Source organism: Leuresthes tenuis, unplaced genomic scaffold (assembly GCF_036924035.1).
Source record: "Leuresthes tenuis unplaced genomic scaffold, fLeuTen1.0.hap1 SCAF_22, whole genome shotgun sequence".
In the NCBI taxonomy this organism is placed as follows: Eukaryota; Metazoa; Chordata; class Actinopteri; order Atheriniformes; family Atherinopsidae; genus Leuresthes; species Leuresthes tenuis.
Window position 1 is genome coordinate 11,950,295 of NW_027325376.1, and position 15,921 is coordinate 11,966,215.

The window sequence follows — 15,921 nt, forward strand, 5'->3', positions numbered from 1 at the left end:
GAAGGCCAGGCTGAGATTACATCAAGGAAATTAGTTTTAATCATCTGATGATCAAGAGAGTTCATTATGTAGTGGTAAGAAATGCAAAAAGTCAACTGGGTACATGGATTCATATCAAATTTATGGAATACTGAAGCTGCATATTTTTCTCAAATATCTTTGTTTCCATATTTATCAGCTGCTTCAAATGTCATAAAGTGTCTGAGGGCTGCCCCGAAGTTGTGAAAACTCATGCTCAGTTAAACTATCTCTGGATGTCCAAAGAAACAGTGAGCTCAAAGTTTTAGACAGGTAAACAACCTGATTAAGACTTTTAAGGTGTAGCAATATGTTGCAAAATCATCAAACCCAACAGGATGGGCGATAACCCTTCATCAGATTATTTTACAATGGCTGATGACTTATAGCTGTTTTGATTCATTATACTGTAAAAAAAATACTTCCCACTTTGTGATTAATAAAGTATTATTCAGTTCTGTTCATTTTAATACATTTCACACATAAAGTTTAGACCAGTCTAGGTCCTCTTGCTGGAATAAAGACCCACAGCTTTGTCCACTCTTTTCCCCAACCACAGTTCCATTGCATGGAAACTTAGTTTATTGAATATAAGCATTATATACCTTAACCAACAGCCCCTGACATTCTGGTTGACATTCTACCAGGCTGCTGATCTCAATGCTTTTATCAACTGAACGTTAAGTCATAAGGAAGCACATGAATGGCTATCCAACAGGTTGGGAAGCCAAATACAGAACTCTCTTTCATAGTTAGAAGACAAATTCCACAACAAGATTCTTCAGGAAGTATTTTTCACTGTAAGCCCTGTAATTAACCTTTTTTTTTCATTTTCTTTTGCTTTTGCTTTTTGTCTGATCACTCTCAGCTTCTTAGCTTAATAAAATGCTAATGACGAAAGGTTAAGAGTTGGAAAAAATATAGGACTTTCCGATAAAGAAATCTGAGTGACAAAGCCTTTGTTCTATCTAAACTCTTCTTTAAAATATTTATTCTCATTCCCATAAAATAGTTTTGCAAATCAAACTGTGTTAACTTACTTTCAGTAGCCACCATGAGGTATGCCTGGTAGGTAATCTCAGTTGGCAAACTGCCTGTTGGAATTGTGCTGTCTTGAAATGATGTAAAAGCAGAACAAGATGAGAGGTTATGGACATAAATGGATATAAACTGAAAAGCTTGTGGGTAAATTACAATATTATTTGTTTTGAAATGCTAATTTGATTAAACAATATATGATAACATTATGATATCATTATGATATAATGAGAACAAAAAACAGTTTAATAGTTCTCGCAGTATGTGTGACAAAACTCCTAATATTTATCATTTCAGAAAAGTTTCTCCAGCTGAGGAGAACTTTGTGCTGAGCCAACAAACATATTCAGAGGGACCAGGAGGGATCTACAAAAGCAAGAAAACTGAATCATTTACAGGCTTCTGCACCAGACATTGTCTGTAAGTAAGTAGCTCTGCAGGAGAATGTGGTTTTGCCTTGGACATTTCCAGTTAACTCTTGCATCAAAGATTGGATGCACATGCTTTAGATATCTTTTCTGTTTTTGAGAAAAGGCGTTACTGTCTGCAGTCTTTGTCTGCCTATGTAGTCAAATCATGACTATAATCATTAAAATTAATCAAATCAAATTCAAATTAAATTTTGAAAAATACACTCTTTGTTCCAAACAGAAATTATACTGTTGCGCTAATTTTTTTTTGTAAATTTATCAGCTATCATTATGACTTGTTATTGCTGCTGGCAGAATGACCTCCTGTTTCTTTCTATGTTACATTGTAACCGACGTAGCCTCATATTGATCACACGCCGTTGTTTCAACAGAACATTATGTTAAGGGTGGTCAGTGTTGTTCTTCATGTTCATTAACTTATTAAGTAAGTTTGTCTGTGTTCCAACCCCATCAAATTCATCCTCCAGTGATCTAATACTCCCCATGATGATTAAGGGAAAAACTGGTTTACAATTTCTAACACTAGGGCAGTAATACCTGCTGAGAAAGAGAATTACCAGTGAGTGACAAAAATTTTGTTAGTTAAGTGCCAAAACTATAAGCTTTATCAAAAAGGAAAGTTGTAAACCTAATCCTACAAGTATAGAGGGTGTCTACCTCCCAGTCCCATGCTGGCAGCTAGTTCCACTAGAAAGGGGCCTGATAACTGAAGGCTCTGCTCCATTGTTCTTATATAGTACAAAATATCACTCTTACTGCAGCATTTTGGATCAACTGCATTCTTTTTGGAGAATTATTTGGACAGCCCAATAATTAGGAATTACAATAGTCCAATCTTGAAGTTACACATGCATGGACGCTTTTTCTACATCACACTGTGATGAATGTTGCTGATTTTGACAATATTATAAAGGAGAAAGAAAGCTGTTCAAGAAATTTGTTTCATATGTACTCCATGGTTCCTTCCTGCAGTACTGGAAGCCGACATATTATCATCTTGATACTATATAGTCAGACAGCGTTTTCCTGAAACATTCAGGTCCACAGACAAACAATTTCAGTTTAGTCTGAACTTTCAAGCACATCCTTGTGTGAGAAATGGGGATAAGCCTTTATAAGGAAACAGGCTGCTTTTATCACATCCTCATACCTGCCTGTGAAAGCAGTTAGGGAGGAAGATGGTGACAGAAAAATCTATGTTTCTGCTGGTACTTCCTGATTTCTAAACAGTCCCTTTTGTCTGATGAAAAAATCTTGAACACCGCCCATTTGTGAGATATTTAAACATTTACAGCAGCTGAAAAGTTCAGACAAAATCTTTACAGCACAAATGAACTGCTTCTCAGTGGAGGAAGAAGTGCTGTATTTTAAATGAAGAAGAAGTAAAGATATACTGGTATGTATGTTCTACAGCTACCACATTTTAAAAGGATTTGTGTTGAGCATTTGTAAATTGGTTCTTATCCATGTGTGTGGGGGTGATTGGTTAAAGTTAATTAAAAGGTTGAAGTTTGAACGATTTTAATGTATTAATTAAGGTTATTGATCTTTTTAAAGGTTTAACTCATGGATTATAAACTGATCTACTTTGTGCTCTCAGGTTAGTTGCTTTTTCACTCCTTAATTTATTGTTTTGTGATTTTTTTTTTCTTTCAAAGCAACAACCTAAGCGGTATATAATGAGCAGTAAATACACTTAGACAGAGGTTAACTAAAAATGACAAAGAAAATGTATATCTGTTGTGTTTTAGGTAGAAAAAGAGGATTTTTCATAGACATGTTGAGGCCATCAGGTTATGTTGATAAGACTTGAAAAATCAATCCCATAAGTTAATACGACTTAAATTAGCCTCAGAAATTCAAAGAAAGAATAAATGGGTAACTTTTTATTGCAAGAATGAAAACACAGGCTCATCACCAGTTGATAAATGAAGGTTGAGCACATCTAAAGATTCTGCTTTTGCTTGAGGCTGTTTAATCATTACAAAAGGACACAAGGGGAGAAATTAAGGAAAATAACTGAATGGGGAAGTTAATTTATTTTCTTTCCTTTTTTTCCAGGAGCACTGCTCAGTGTTGCTGTTGCCCAGACTCGTCAGTACTACTTTGTAAGTTCGCAGCTGAACTGGACAGATGCTCAGAGTGCCTGCAGGCGTGACTTCACTGACTTGGCCACCATAGAAAACACTGCTGACGTCTATGCTGCTCTTAACACCACATTTAACTTTACAGGTGCGTTTTTGACAGTGGATTTGTGTATAAATGTATAATATTCTCAAACATCTGCCTGGGGACATCCACTTTCTTTGAAAACCTTGTCATGTTCATAGAAAACCAATAAATATAATGCTGGTTGTCACAAAAGTGTAACTTTTCACTGAGCTCTTTTATATATTTCTAAACAGGGAAGGCTTGGATAGGTCTGCACAATGACTTGTTAAACAGCTGGAAATGGTCCTTAAATGACAGCAGCTTCTATGGTGAAGGAAACACAACATTCAGAAACTGGTATACGGCGGGTGGTCAGCCAAACAATCTTGGTGAAAAACAGTACTGTGTCAGACTTTTAAGTGGGAGTCCATACTTTGGCCAATGGGATGACTTTGACTGCAATGTGGCACATCGCTTTGTGTGCTACAATGGTAAGTTTTCATAGCACAAGAAATAACACATTCATTCATCTTTTTCATCATATATATCTTTTTGGGACATTTCAGCAAACATTTACAATTTTGCTGTGTGGAAATGATACAAACGATTCATTCATCTAACTGATTTATATCTTTTAGTCCATCCTGTTGCTGTTGATTTCTGCCTGTCGATATCTTTACAGGTACAGTAAATGGCTCATCATCATTTGTCATCAATCAAAACTTATCATTGACTTGGACTGAAGCTCAGAGATTCTGCAGGGAGAATTATGTCGATCTCGCCAGGTACAGTTAACATTAATGAAAGATATCTCATGCATTGCACAATACACACAAGGTTTGATGAATTCTGTTCATGAATTTTTTCTCATCTCACAGTGGAATCATTAGATTAAAGGACCCTTTTTATTGTCCTTCAACTTCTTGCAAAATTGCTTGTGTGTTGTTTTCTAATTATTCCTGTTTTCAACTCAAGTTTTGTATTTCTGTCTTAAATTTTGCTATAAGCTGTGGCACAAGTATCATAATTGTTGGTGGATTTATACATTTTTTAGATAGTTTCAAGTACAGAGGCAACTTAAAGTGAAGGTATGGAGAAATGGGGAATAAATATGTTTCTGTTTAATTGTTTTAGCTCTTAAACTGTTCCCATTGGTAATGGTGGACCCAAATGCAGAGCAGCAGACTGGAGGGAGAATGAAACTTAATTTGAAGTTCATTAAAGAAACATAAACCAAAAGTGCCGCCGAGCTGGAAGACCATGAACAAAACTGTGAAAACTAAAATACTAAATACAAAACAAACCAGAAGGCGAAGGAGACAAATGATGAACAGACTACCAAGAAAACCTAGACTACGATAACAGAGAGGATCTGACAAAGAGTGAACTTAACAAAGGAGTACATGTACTGACGGGAACTAATGAGGAAGTGGCTATTTACCATGAGAGTCACTAAAATTAAAAAGACAAACAGAATAAAATCTCATTTAAACCAACAACTCAATAACACAAAGAAAAAAAGAGAATGGAAGCAAAACACAGAGAAACCAAGACAAGAATATTGTTGCTCCCCTTTTTTTACAGATGTTTTACCTCCAATTATTAATTAGTCTTATTCAGAGCTTGCTGAACAACAAACATATGGAGAAAAATACTACAATACTAATATCAATATTTTTTTACACTCCGAAGTACAAGTCAAATTTGTGGAGGATCCAAAAATAATCAAACTGTTTTATTTGTCTTTTTAACTATTGTGACATGAAAGTTTTCAGTGGACTTGTTTGTTTCTGTTGTCTTTAGTTTTCCTTGATACTGATATGCTGCTCTTTTCCACTCAGTATACGAAATCAAACAGAAAATGCCATCATCACAGACCTAGCAGGAGGAAGCTTTGTGTGGATTGGTCTGTATCGGCAAAAAGAGTGGTCTGATGGCAGCAACTCTCTGTTTCGACACTGGGCTGCCAATGAGCCAAACAATGGTGAACATGAATGTGTTGCTGCATCATTCGCTGACTCAGGGAGATGGTCAGACGAGAACTGTACCCAGAGTTTACCGTTCATCTGCTACAGACCAAGTAATGTTTCTAATTTCTGCCCTCACATACGACAAAGATGTTCATTGTTGTATTGAAGTGGTTTAAAATAAGAATAACCTGATTTTTAATGTAAAAATCTGAAAGTTGACGTTTACATTTTTGGAGAGAAAATGTTTAGAGCTTACATTAGTTAGACAATGTACATGGAGAATAAAAAGAAAGAAATTCTTCATTGTTTTCAGTTTATATTCCTTCTGATCATCCTAAATGCTGTTAATTTACAACAATAACAATACATTTTTGGTGAATGCTGTCCATTCATAAAACGGTACAAAATGTTGTGAAAAATAAGCTTTGGACTCTTTAGCACTTTGAATTATTCATTCAGGAGCTTTGAATGTAAAACCTAAAATAAATAACAAATGTTATAGATGGAAATTAGAAACAGTCTCAGGATCACAGCTTCTATTTTGGTAACACAAATCAGTGCAATGAGGTACACAACATATTGCTTAGTCATTAGGGCACAAATGAGGAACAGATGAGGAACTAACTGAAGAAACTGATTATTAATGTCTGTTTACCAAATTCAAGTGAGGGTCTTATCAGGTATAACTGTATAGTTTATTAATAGTTACTAAGTACTTCATTAATAACTCCTGAAAGAGGGCTAAACAGTAGATATTGAGGAGTTACCAGAAAGCAGAGTGGGATATAAATAAATCATTAAGTTTTGATTGGTAAATTGATGCATTTTAAATTATATTACTGACCTGCCTCTTCATTAGAATCCTGGATAAACTCTGAACTACACAAAGTTAGTAATGACTCAGTCATCATTAATTACTGAAACATTAGTGGTAATGATTCGTCCATCCTGAGTAATGATATATAACAGAGTATAACAGTTCTTGATTTTATTACATTCAGAATACTTGATCATTAATTCTTCAGCACTGACTGAATATTAGATGTTTGCCTGTCTAATAGTTGCTACTTTTTTGTGCCTCAAAGTAAAGTATTGTATCATACTGATACACAGACACAGTACGTACCAGTAGTCATATGATTAATTGAAACTTATTCATTAACTAATCGTTACCTAATGATTCATTTCCATCCCAGTCTGTTCTGGTAACTCCTTGACATCAACTGTATAACCATCCTTTAGGAATTGTTAGGGAGGTATTTATTAATTATTGATTAAACTATCCAGTCATTCCTGATGAGATAGCCATGTCATTTTTGATAAGCTGACTTTGAATATTTAAAGGTTATGATTGGTTTACAATTCTGTAATTAATTAAAGATTCACTATAAGTTAGTTCCTTATATGTTCCTCATTTATTCCCTGGTTACTAAGAAAGAAATTGTGTTCCTTATTGTGTTGTCCTTACAGTATTTCTCCCTCATGTTTAAAGTAAAAGTGAGAAGTTTAATGTCTTTTGCACTTTCAAAGCCAGATGTCACTAAATCTGATTTGACAGACTCATGGTTTACTGCACAATTGTTGGAATTTTAATGTGATTTATGCTTTTTACAATAAGTTAGCCTCTTTATTTCAGTTCCACCGAATGCAGAGAGCTTCAGACCATCAGCACAGGATGAGACCAGTATCACTCTGCAGTGGAATAAAGTCAACAACAATGTCAGCTTTGTTCTCCAGTTTAATGGTGCAGAGACAAACATCAGTGCACCAGATGGAGATGGAGCAGTAACTCACACAGTCTCATCTCTCACTGCTGGAACTGAATACACATTCACTCTCTACTCTGTGTTTGACAACGTCAGAAGCAGTGGAGTCAGCATTACTGCAGTGACTGGTGAGAAGTTTCATATCATCAGATTTGTATGAACCAGGTATATGTGACTGTTGTGTTTCCTGTGTGGACAACAAAATAAACTCTGTTATTTTTTAAACATTTTAAAGACAGTTCTTTGGATAAAGTTGTCATTCATTAGATTTTTCTAAATGTTCCTGTCACTCCAGGTAATTCTAGTTAACTGCAACCATGTTATCATCAACAGCAGCTGTAAACAGCAGCAACAACCTCTTTTCAATTACAGTGAGCTCAAATAAAGATTAGTCAAACCATATTGAGGTTTTTTGTTGATCAAAGTGATTCCAATAAACTGACCATTCATAAAATTTCTTGGAGGGAGCTATGGTTTTCATTTCATGATTACCTTCAACATGTATGTTGATTTTATAAAGACTTCTCTCCCGAACAAGATGCTAAATATAATGTGCAGTAGAAATGATGCAGCTTAACACTTGTGAGTTATATTTATAACATTGCTCTTTACTCTGTTTTTCATTACTAGCTCCACTAAATACAGAAAGCTTCAGACCAGCATCACAAGATGAGACCAGTATCACTCTGCAGTGGAATAAAGTCAACAACAATGTCAGCTTTGTTCTCCAGTTTAATGGTGCAGAGACAAACATCAATGCACCAGATGGAGATGGAGCAGTAACTCACACAGTCTCATCTCTCACTGCTGGAACTAAATACACATTCACTCTCTTCTCTGTGTTTGAGAGCGTCAGAAGCAGTGGAGTCAGCATTAATGCAGTGACTGGTGAGATAATATATGTCATAAATATATATAATATATATAATGTTTTTGTCAATTCATTTCAATTATATTACCCAATCATAGGTTAATTATATGACTTTAAAGCCTTCATGTTTCCCAATCAAATAACTCTTAAAGTGTTGCAGGATGCATTACTGTGTGCTGTATAACAATCAGAAAGGAATGACTTCACTTCTCATTTTTCTGTCAGCTCCTCAAAACGCACAAGGCTTCAGAAAATCAGGACAAGATGAGACCCGTATCACTCTGCAGTGGAATAAAGTCAACAACAATGTCAGTTTTGTTCTCCAGTTTAATGGGACAGAGACAAACATCAGTGCACCAGATGGAGTTGGAGCACTAACTCACAATGTCTCATCTCTCGCTGCTGGAACTAAATACACATTCACTCTCTTCACTGTGTTGGAGAACATCAGAAGCAGTGGAGTCAGCATTAATGCAGTGACTGGTGAGATAATATATGTCATAAATATATATAATATATTTAATGTTTTTGTCAATTCATTTCAATTATATTACCCAATCATAGGTTAATTATATGACTTTAAAGCCTTCATGTTTCCCAATCAAATAACTCTTAAAGTGTTGCAGGATGCATTACTGTGTGCTGTATAACAATCAGAAAGGAATGACTTCACTTCTCATTTTTCTGTCAGCTCCTCAAAACGCACAAGGCTTCAGAAAATCAGGACAAGATGAGACCCGTATCACTCTGCAGTGGAATAAAGTCAACAACAATGTCAGCTTTGTTCTCCAGTTTAATGGTGCAGAGACAAACATCAGTGCACCAGATGGAGATGGAGCAGTAACTCACACAGTCTCATCTCTCACTGCTGGAACTAAATACACATTCACTCTCTACTCTGTGTTTGACAACGTCAGAAGCAGTGGAGTCAGCATTACTGCAGTGACTGGTGAGAAGTTTCATATCATCAGATTTGTATGAACCAGGTATATGTGACTGTTGTGTTTCCTGTGTGGACAACAAAATAAACTCTGTTATTTTTTAAACATTTTAAAGACAGTTCTTTGGATAAATTTGTCATTCATTAGATTTTTCTAAATGTTCCTGTCACTCCAGGTAATTCTAGTTAACTGCAACCATGTTATCATCAACAGCAGCTGTAAACAGCAGCAACAACCTCTTTTCAATTACAGTGAGCTCAAATAAAGATTAGTCAAACCATATTGAGGTTTTTTGTTGATCCAAGTGATTCCAATAAACTGACCATTCATAAAATTTCTTGGAGGGAGCTATGGTTTTCATTTCATGATTACCTTCAACATGTATGTTGATTTTATAAAGACTTCTCTCCCGAACAAGATGCTAAATATAATGTGCAGTAGAAATGATGCAGCTTAACACTTGTGAGTTATATTTATAACATTGCTCTTTACTCTGTTTTTCATTACTAGCTCCACTAAATACAGAAAGCTTCAGACCAGCATCACAAGATGAGACCAGTATCACTCTGCAGTGGAATAAAGTCAACAACAATGTCAGCTTTGTTCTCCAGTTTAATGGTGCAGAGACAAACATCAATGCACCAGATGGAGATGGAGCAGTAACTCACACAGTCTCATCTCTCACTGCTGGAACTAAATACACATTCACTCTCTTCTCTGTGTTTGAGAGCGTCAGAAGCAGTGGAGTCAGCATTAATGCAGTGACTGGTGAGATAATATATGTCATAAATATATATAATATATATAATGTTTTTGTCAATTCATTTCAATTATATTACCCAATCATAGGTTAATTATATGACTTTAAAGCCTTCATGTTTCCCAATCAAATAACTCTTAAAGTGTTGCAGGATGCATTACTGTGTGCTGTATAACAATCAGAAAGGAATGACTTCACTTCTCATTTTTCTGTCAGCTCCTCAAAACGCACAAGGCTTCAGAAAATCAGGACAAGATGAGACCCGTATCACTCTGCAGTGGAATAAAGTCAACAACAATGTCAGCTTTGTTCTCCAGTTTAATGGTGCAGAGACAAACATCAGTGCACCAGATGGAGATGGAGCAGTAACTCACACAGTCTCATCTCTCACTGCTGGAACTAAATACACATTCACTCTCTTCTCTGTGTTTGAGAACGTCAGAAGCAGTGGACTACAACTCACAGCTGTCACTGGTGAGACATTTCATATCATCGGTCGCTATGTTTACAGGGACTAATATTTCTTTGAGGCTCCACGGTGGTGTGGTTGTTAGCACCGTTGCCTCACAGTAAGAGGGTTCCAGGTTTGAATCCCAGCTGGGGCCTTTCTGTGTGGAGTTTGCATGTTTTACCCATGTGGGTTCTCTAAGGGTACTCTGGTTTCCTCGCACCATTAAAATATATAAACATTAGGTTTAATTGTGGACTCTAAATTGTCCCCAAGAGGGAGTGTGCATGGTCTTATGTCTGTTATGGACTGTCGACATATCCAGGGTGTACCCTGCCTCTTACTCAGTTACAGCTGGAAAAGGCTCCAGACCCCCGTGACGCTAATTTGGATTAGGCGGGTATAGAACGTGGATGGATGCTTATTAACTGAAATCATTCTGAAAAGAGACTGAAGTGTCAATACTAAGTAATGAGATATGAAAAGTTGAATTCTTATCTGCTAGAAAGCATTTAAAGAGACTAAAACTTTATCATTCGTAAAATGTGGACCTGGCTGCTAACCTGTAGAAAATATAACATCAGATAGAAAAATCATTTGTATTCCCAACTTTAGTCCCAACTTGAAAGCATAAATATGGTCTTCTCTTGCTATAAACAAGAGGAGAATGAAAATGGACCTTTTCAGCCCAATTCACTCTGTGCCCCTTTCAGGAGCTTGTGAATAGATTAATTTACTGTTCAGGAATGGAGATCTGTAAGAGTATTTAGTCAAGATGTTCAACAATCCTTAAAACTTCAAGTGTCCATCACAGAATTAACTTTTGCTGCCACCATGTTTTTACTTTTCAGAAACTCATCACCTCACCTTATATCAGTGTAGTTTGAGCATGTGTAGAAGGAACACTTTTATTCCAAGCTGAGACCATCAGATTAAGTTTATACAAGGTAGTCAAGTTATAATGGAACTATGTCTCTTTGAAAATTTTGTCTAACAGTTACTGGTTTCCCATTACTGCCCTCGAAGACCTCCAGGAAGAGCAGTCAACAGCTGCAGTGACTGAACTAAAGTTTATGTGTATGACAGAAAAGGGATGCAACTTTTAGATGGAAATGGAGAAAATTGTGTTGATTTAGTTTTTAGCATCAGTGATTGTGTATAAAGAGAAGCAATAGATCAGCTCATGAGCAGTTGACTTTGTTGATTCTAATGACGTCAAGCACCTGCCAAAAATCTACATAAGAAAATCTCAAAATGTAAAACAAGATGTTGTAAAACCTCAGTTAACTTACTGTCCTGTTTCTCTGTCTCAGCTCCTCGAATTCCAGAAAGCCTCAGATTATCACAACGAGATGAGACCAGCATCACTCTACAGTGGAATAAAGTGAACAGCTATGTCAGCTTTGTTCTCCAGTTTAATGGAACTGAGACATACATCAGTGCATCAAATGGAGTAGTAACTCACACAGTCTCATATCTCACTGCTAGAACTGAATACACATTCACTCTCTTCTCTGTGTTTGGGAACGTCAGAAGCAGTGGAGTCAGCATCACAACAGAAACTCGTAAGATAATAAATGTAATTAAAATTAATTAAAGAAGCGTTTTGTTGCTGAATAAATCTAAACTTCTAAGAAGTGATAGAACAGCTTGCATGAAAAGTGAATTGAGTTTATGAACACTGTTATAAAGTTATACATAATCTGGTGAAACTCAGCTGTGTAACTCAATGAGATCTGCCTGTGACCTGCTGAGTTTTTTACTTAGAATTATTGTACCACCTTTTAAAGTACACACTGCACACAGTTTTAACAGTAACCTCCTATTATTTTTCTGTCCCAGTGCCTCAGAATGCAGAACACTTCAGACCATCAGCACAAGATGAGACCAGTATCACTCTGCAGTGGAATAAAGTCAACAACAATGTCAGCTTTGTTCTCCAGTTTAATGGTGCAGAGACAAACATCAGTGCACCAGATGGAGATGGAGCAGTAACTCACAGAGTCTCTTCTCTCACTGCTGGAACTAAATACACATTCACTCTCTTCACTGTGTTGGAGAACGTCAGAAGCAGTGGACTACAACTCACAGCTGTCACTGGTGAGACATTTCATATCATCGGTCGCTATGTTTACAGGGACTAATATTTCTTTGAGGCTCCACGGTGGTGTGGTTGTTTGCACCGTTGCCTCACAACAAGAGGGTTCCAGGTTTGAATCCCAGCTGGGGCCTTTCTATGTGGAGTTTGCATGTTTTACCCATGTGGGTTCTCTAAGGGTACTCTGGTTTCCTCGCACCATTAAAATATATAAACATTAGGTTTAATTGTGGACTCTAAATTGTCCCCAAGAGGGAGTGTGCATGGTCTTATGTCTGTTATGGACTGTCGACATATCCAGAGTGTACCCTGCCTCTTACTCAGTTACAGCTGGAAAAGGCTCCTAGACCCCTGTGACGCTAATTTGGATTAGGCGGGTATAGAACGTGGATGGATGCTTATTAACTGAAATCATTCTGAAAAGAGACTGAAGTGTCAATACTAAGTAATGAGATATGAAAAGTTGAATTCTTATCTGCTAGAAAGCATTTAAAGAGACTAAAACTTTATCATTCGTAAAAAGTGGACCTGGCTGCTAACCTGTAGAAAATATAACATCAGATAGAAAAATCATTTGTATTCCCAACTTTAGTCCCAACTTGAAAGCATAAATATGGTCTTCTCTTGCTATAAACAAGAGGAGAATGAAAATGGACCTTTTCAGCCCAATTCACTCTGTGCCCCTTTCAGGAGCTTGTGAATAGATTAATTTACTGCTCAGGAATGGAGATCTGTAAGAGTATTTAGTCAAGATGTTCAACAATCCTTAAAACTTCAAGTGTCCATCACAGAATTAACTTTTGCTGCCACCATGTTTTTACTTTTCAAAAACTCATCACCTCACCTTATATCAGTGTAGTTTGAGCATGTGCAGAAGGAACACTTTTATTCCAAGCTGAGACCATCAGATTAAGTTTATACAAGGTAGTCAAGTTATAATGGAACTATGTCTCTTTGAAAATTTTGTCTAACAGTTACTGGTTTCCCATTACTGCCCTCGAAGACCTCCAGGAAGAGCAGTCAACAGCTGCAGTGACTGAACTAAAGTTTATGTGTATGACAGAAAAGGGATGCAACTTTTAGATGGAAATGGAGAAAATTGTGTTGATTTAGTTTTTAGCATCAGTGATTGTGTATAAAGAGAAGCAATAGATCAGCTCATGAGCAGTTGACTTTGTTGATTCTAATGACGTCAAGCATCTGCCAAAAATCTACTTAAGAAAATCTCAAAATGTAAAACAAGATGTTGTAAAACCTCAGTTAACTTACTGTCCTGTTTCTCTGTCTCAGCTCCTCGAATTCCAGAAAGCCTCAGATTATCACAACGAGATGAGACCAGCATCACTCTACAGTGGAATAAAGTGAACAGCTATGTCAGCTTTGTTCTCCAGTTTAATGGAACTGAGACATACATCAGTGCATCAAATGGAGTAGTAACTCACAATGTCTCATCTCTCACTGCTGGAACTGAATACACATTCACTCTCTTCTCTGTGTTTGGGAACGTCAGAAGCAGTGGAGTCAGCATCACAACAGAAACTCGTAAGATAATAAATGTTATTAAAATCAATTAAAGATGCGTTTTGTTGCTGAATAAATCTAAACTTCTAAGAAGTGATAGAACAGCTTGTATGAAAAGTGAATTGAGTTTATGAACACTGTTATAAAGTTATACATAATCTGGTGAAACTCAGCTGTGTAACTCAATGAGATCTGCCTTTGACCTGCTGAGTTTTTTACTTAGAATTATTGTACCATCTTTTAAAGTACACACTGCACAGTAACCTCCTATTATTTTTCTGTCTCAGTGCCTCAGAATGCAGAAAACTTCAGATCATCAGCACAAGATGAGACCAGTATCACTCTGCAGTGGAATACAGTCAACAACAATGTCAGCTTTGTTCTCCAGTTTAATGGCATAGAGACAAACATCAGTGCACCAGATGGAGATGGAACAGTAACTCACACAGTCTCATCTTTAATTGCTAAAACTAATTACACATTCACTCTCTTCTCTGTGTTTGAGAATGTCAGAAGCAGTGGAGTCAGGATCACTGCAACTACTGGTAAGATGTTTTACTTTATACACATATGTATTGATGTGAAAAGGCAATTCAGCTGTTCCCAGTGGGTTAGTTTTACTATTACTGATTCAGGGAAATAAGTTGTTAGTTTTGGCCAATGGTTTATATGCAAGATAGTATCAGTTTTTCCTCGTTCCTTGCTCTATTATCAGCTTAAAATGTAAATTATACTCTAGTTTTATACTATTAGTATAAAACTATTAATCTTTACACTGTCCTCTTTTCATGTCAACAAACTCCATCACACCAAAACTAATTCCACCTACAACCAAAGGGCCATGTGAGTAAATGGACTTATTACTCTCATTCGAGCATTTTCATCCTTTAGAGGGGACAATAAGTAAATAGAATAAAACATTTTCATCATCTTGTTTTTAATCGATATTTGGATTTTTTTTTTTCAATTCCAGCATCAGTTATGTTTTTGTTATGGTTTAGTTGTTGTCTAAAGCAGAAACTAGGCTGCTATTCATGATGTTCATGTCATCATAGAGACTCTACTTTACAGTTTAATGGGGGTGTAAAGTGTGATTAAAATCTACGGATTCAGATGCATATATCTTCTTTTGCTGAAGCTACAAATCTTTTATTTTCTAAGCATTAAAAACAGCGACTAGTACAACCTGATACAAGTATAGATTTTTATTATTGTAACATTTATTATGTTATTATTGAGTATAACATTTTCTATATTGTGTCAACAGATTTTGTTATGGGATTGAGCATTACATTACAGTCTCTGACTACACTGTCTGAATCAGAGATAAACGAAGTGGTGGCAGAGGTGAGCCTAATTTCAATCTATTTTTCAATCATTGTCCACAGTTTAAATGCATTTACTTTTAATTCAGAAAATGTACATATTATCATCCGGTGCTAACCTTTACATTGTGTGTTCATGTGTGACCTTTTTTATCTAGTTTTTCAGATCAAACGGGATTTGGTCGCAGTTTTCCGTGAAGAATAAATCTCTGAAGCCATGACAAGAGAGGAGGAGGCTGCTGTTTTAAATATTTTAGTTTTAAGATAATATAGTTTAAGATATATTTGTGCAGCATTCTGTGTACTTTATGTGTCTGCATCAGTAAAACGAGTCATTCTCTAATAAAGCTTAATCTGCTAATTATGTAAGACTGTGTTAAGCTTTCTTCCCTTTATTATTAGGTTATTTAAATGGATTTTATCTGTTTTATCTGTTTGAAATAAAGTCTCTGAGAGTGCTGAAGTGAATATTGTGTTGCTCAGGCCGACACAGCTATAAATAGAGCACAAAGACACTACACAAAAAACAAATCCAGTGCTGCACCTGATCCAAACTTTACTCCTCCCAATGGGGAACAACATG

General features: G+C 36.2%; 1 protein-coding gene and 1 long non-coding RNA gene across 2 annotated transcripts in view; both read left to right on the forward strand.

Annotated features, from left to right (window-relative positions):
- The window catches only part of LOC140281491 (receptor-type tyrosine-protein phosphatase eta-like), a 43,242-nt gene extending 28,490 nt beyond the window's left edge, over window positions 1-14,752 (forward strand). The window contains exons 3-14 of the mRNA XM_072375922.1: window positions 3,549-3,719; window positions 3,893-4,129; window positions 4,321-4,423; window positions 5,480-5,718; window positions 7,245-7,502; window positions 8,471-8,728; window positions 8,937-9,194; window positions 10,163-10,420; window positions 11,708-11,959; window positions 12,237-12,494; window positions 13,783-14,034; window positions 14,301-14,752. Of these exons, the coding sequence (XP_072232023.1) occupies window positions 3,549-3,719; window positions 3,893-4,129; window positions 4,321-4,423; window positions 5,480-5,718; window positions 7,245-7,502; window positions 8,471-8,728; window positions 8,937-9,194; window positions 10,163-10,420; window positions 11,708-11,959; window positions 12,237-12,494; window positions 13,783-14,034; window positions 14,301-14,656 (2,900 nt within the window). The 3' untranslated portion in view covers window positions 14,657-14,752. The remainder of the gene's footprint in view (window positions 1-3,548; window positions 3,720-3,892; window positions 4,130-4,320; window positions 4,424-5,479; window positions 5,719-7,244; window positions 7,503-8,470; window positions 8,729-8,936; window positions 9,195-10,162; window positions 10,421-11,707; window positions 11,960-12,236; window positions 12,495-13,782; window positions 14,035-14,300) is intronic.
- A 29-nt stretch (window positions 14,753-14,781) lies between these two features.
- LOC140281493 (uncharacterized) lies at window positions 14,782-15,587 on the forward strand. Its single transcript, XR_011909764.1, has 3 exons — window positions 14,782-14,856; window positions 15,281-15,360; window positions 15,497-15,587. It is a non-coding gene; the product is annotated as an uncharacterized lncRNA (long non-coding RNA).
- The last annotated feature ends 334 nt before the right edge of the window (window positions 15,588-15,921 follow it).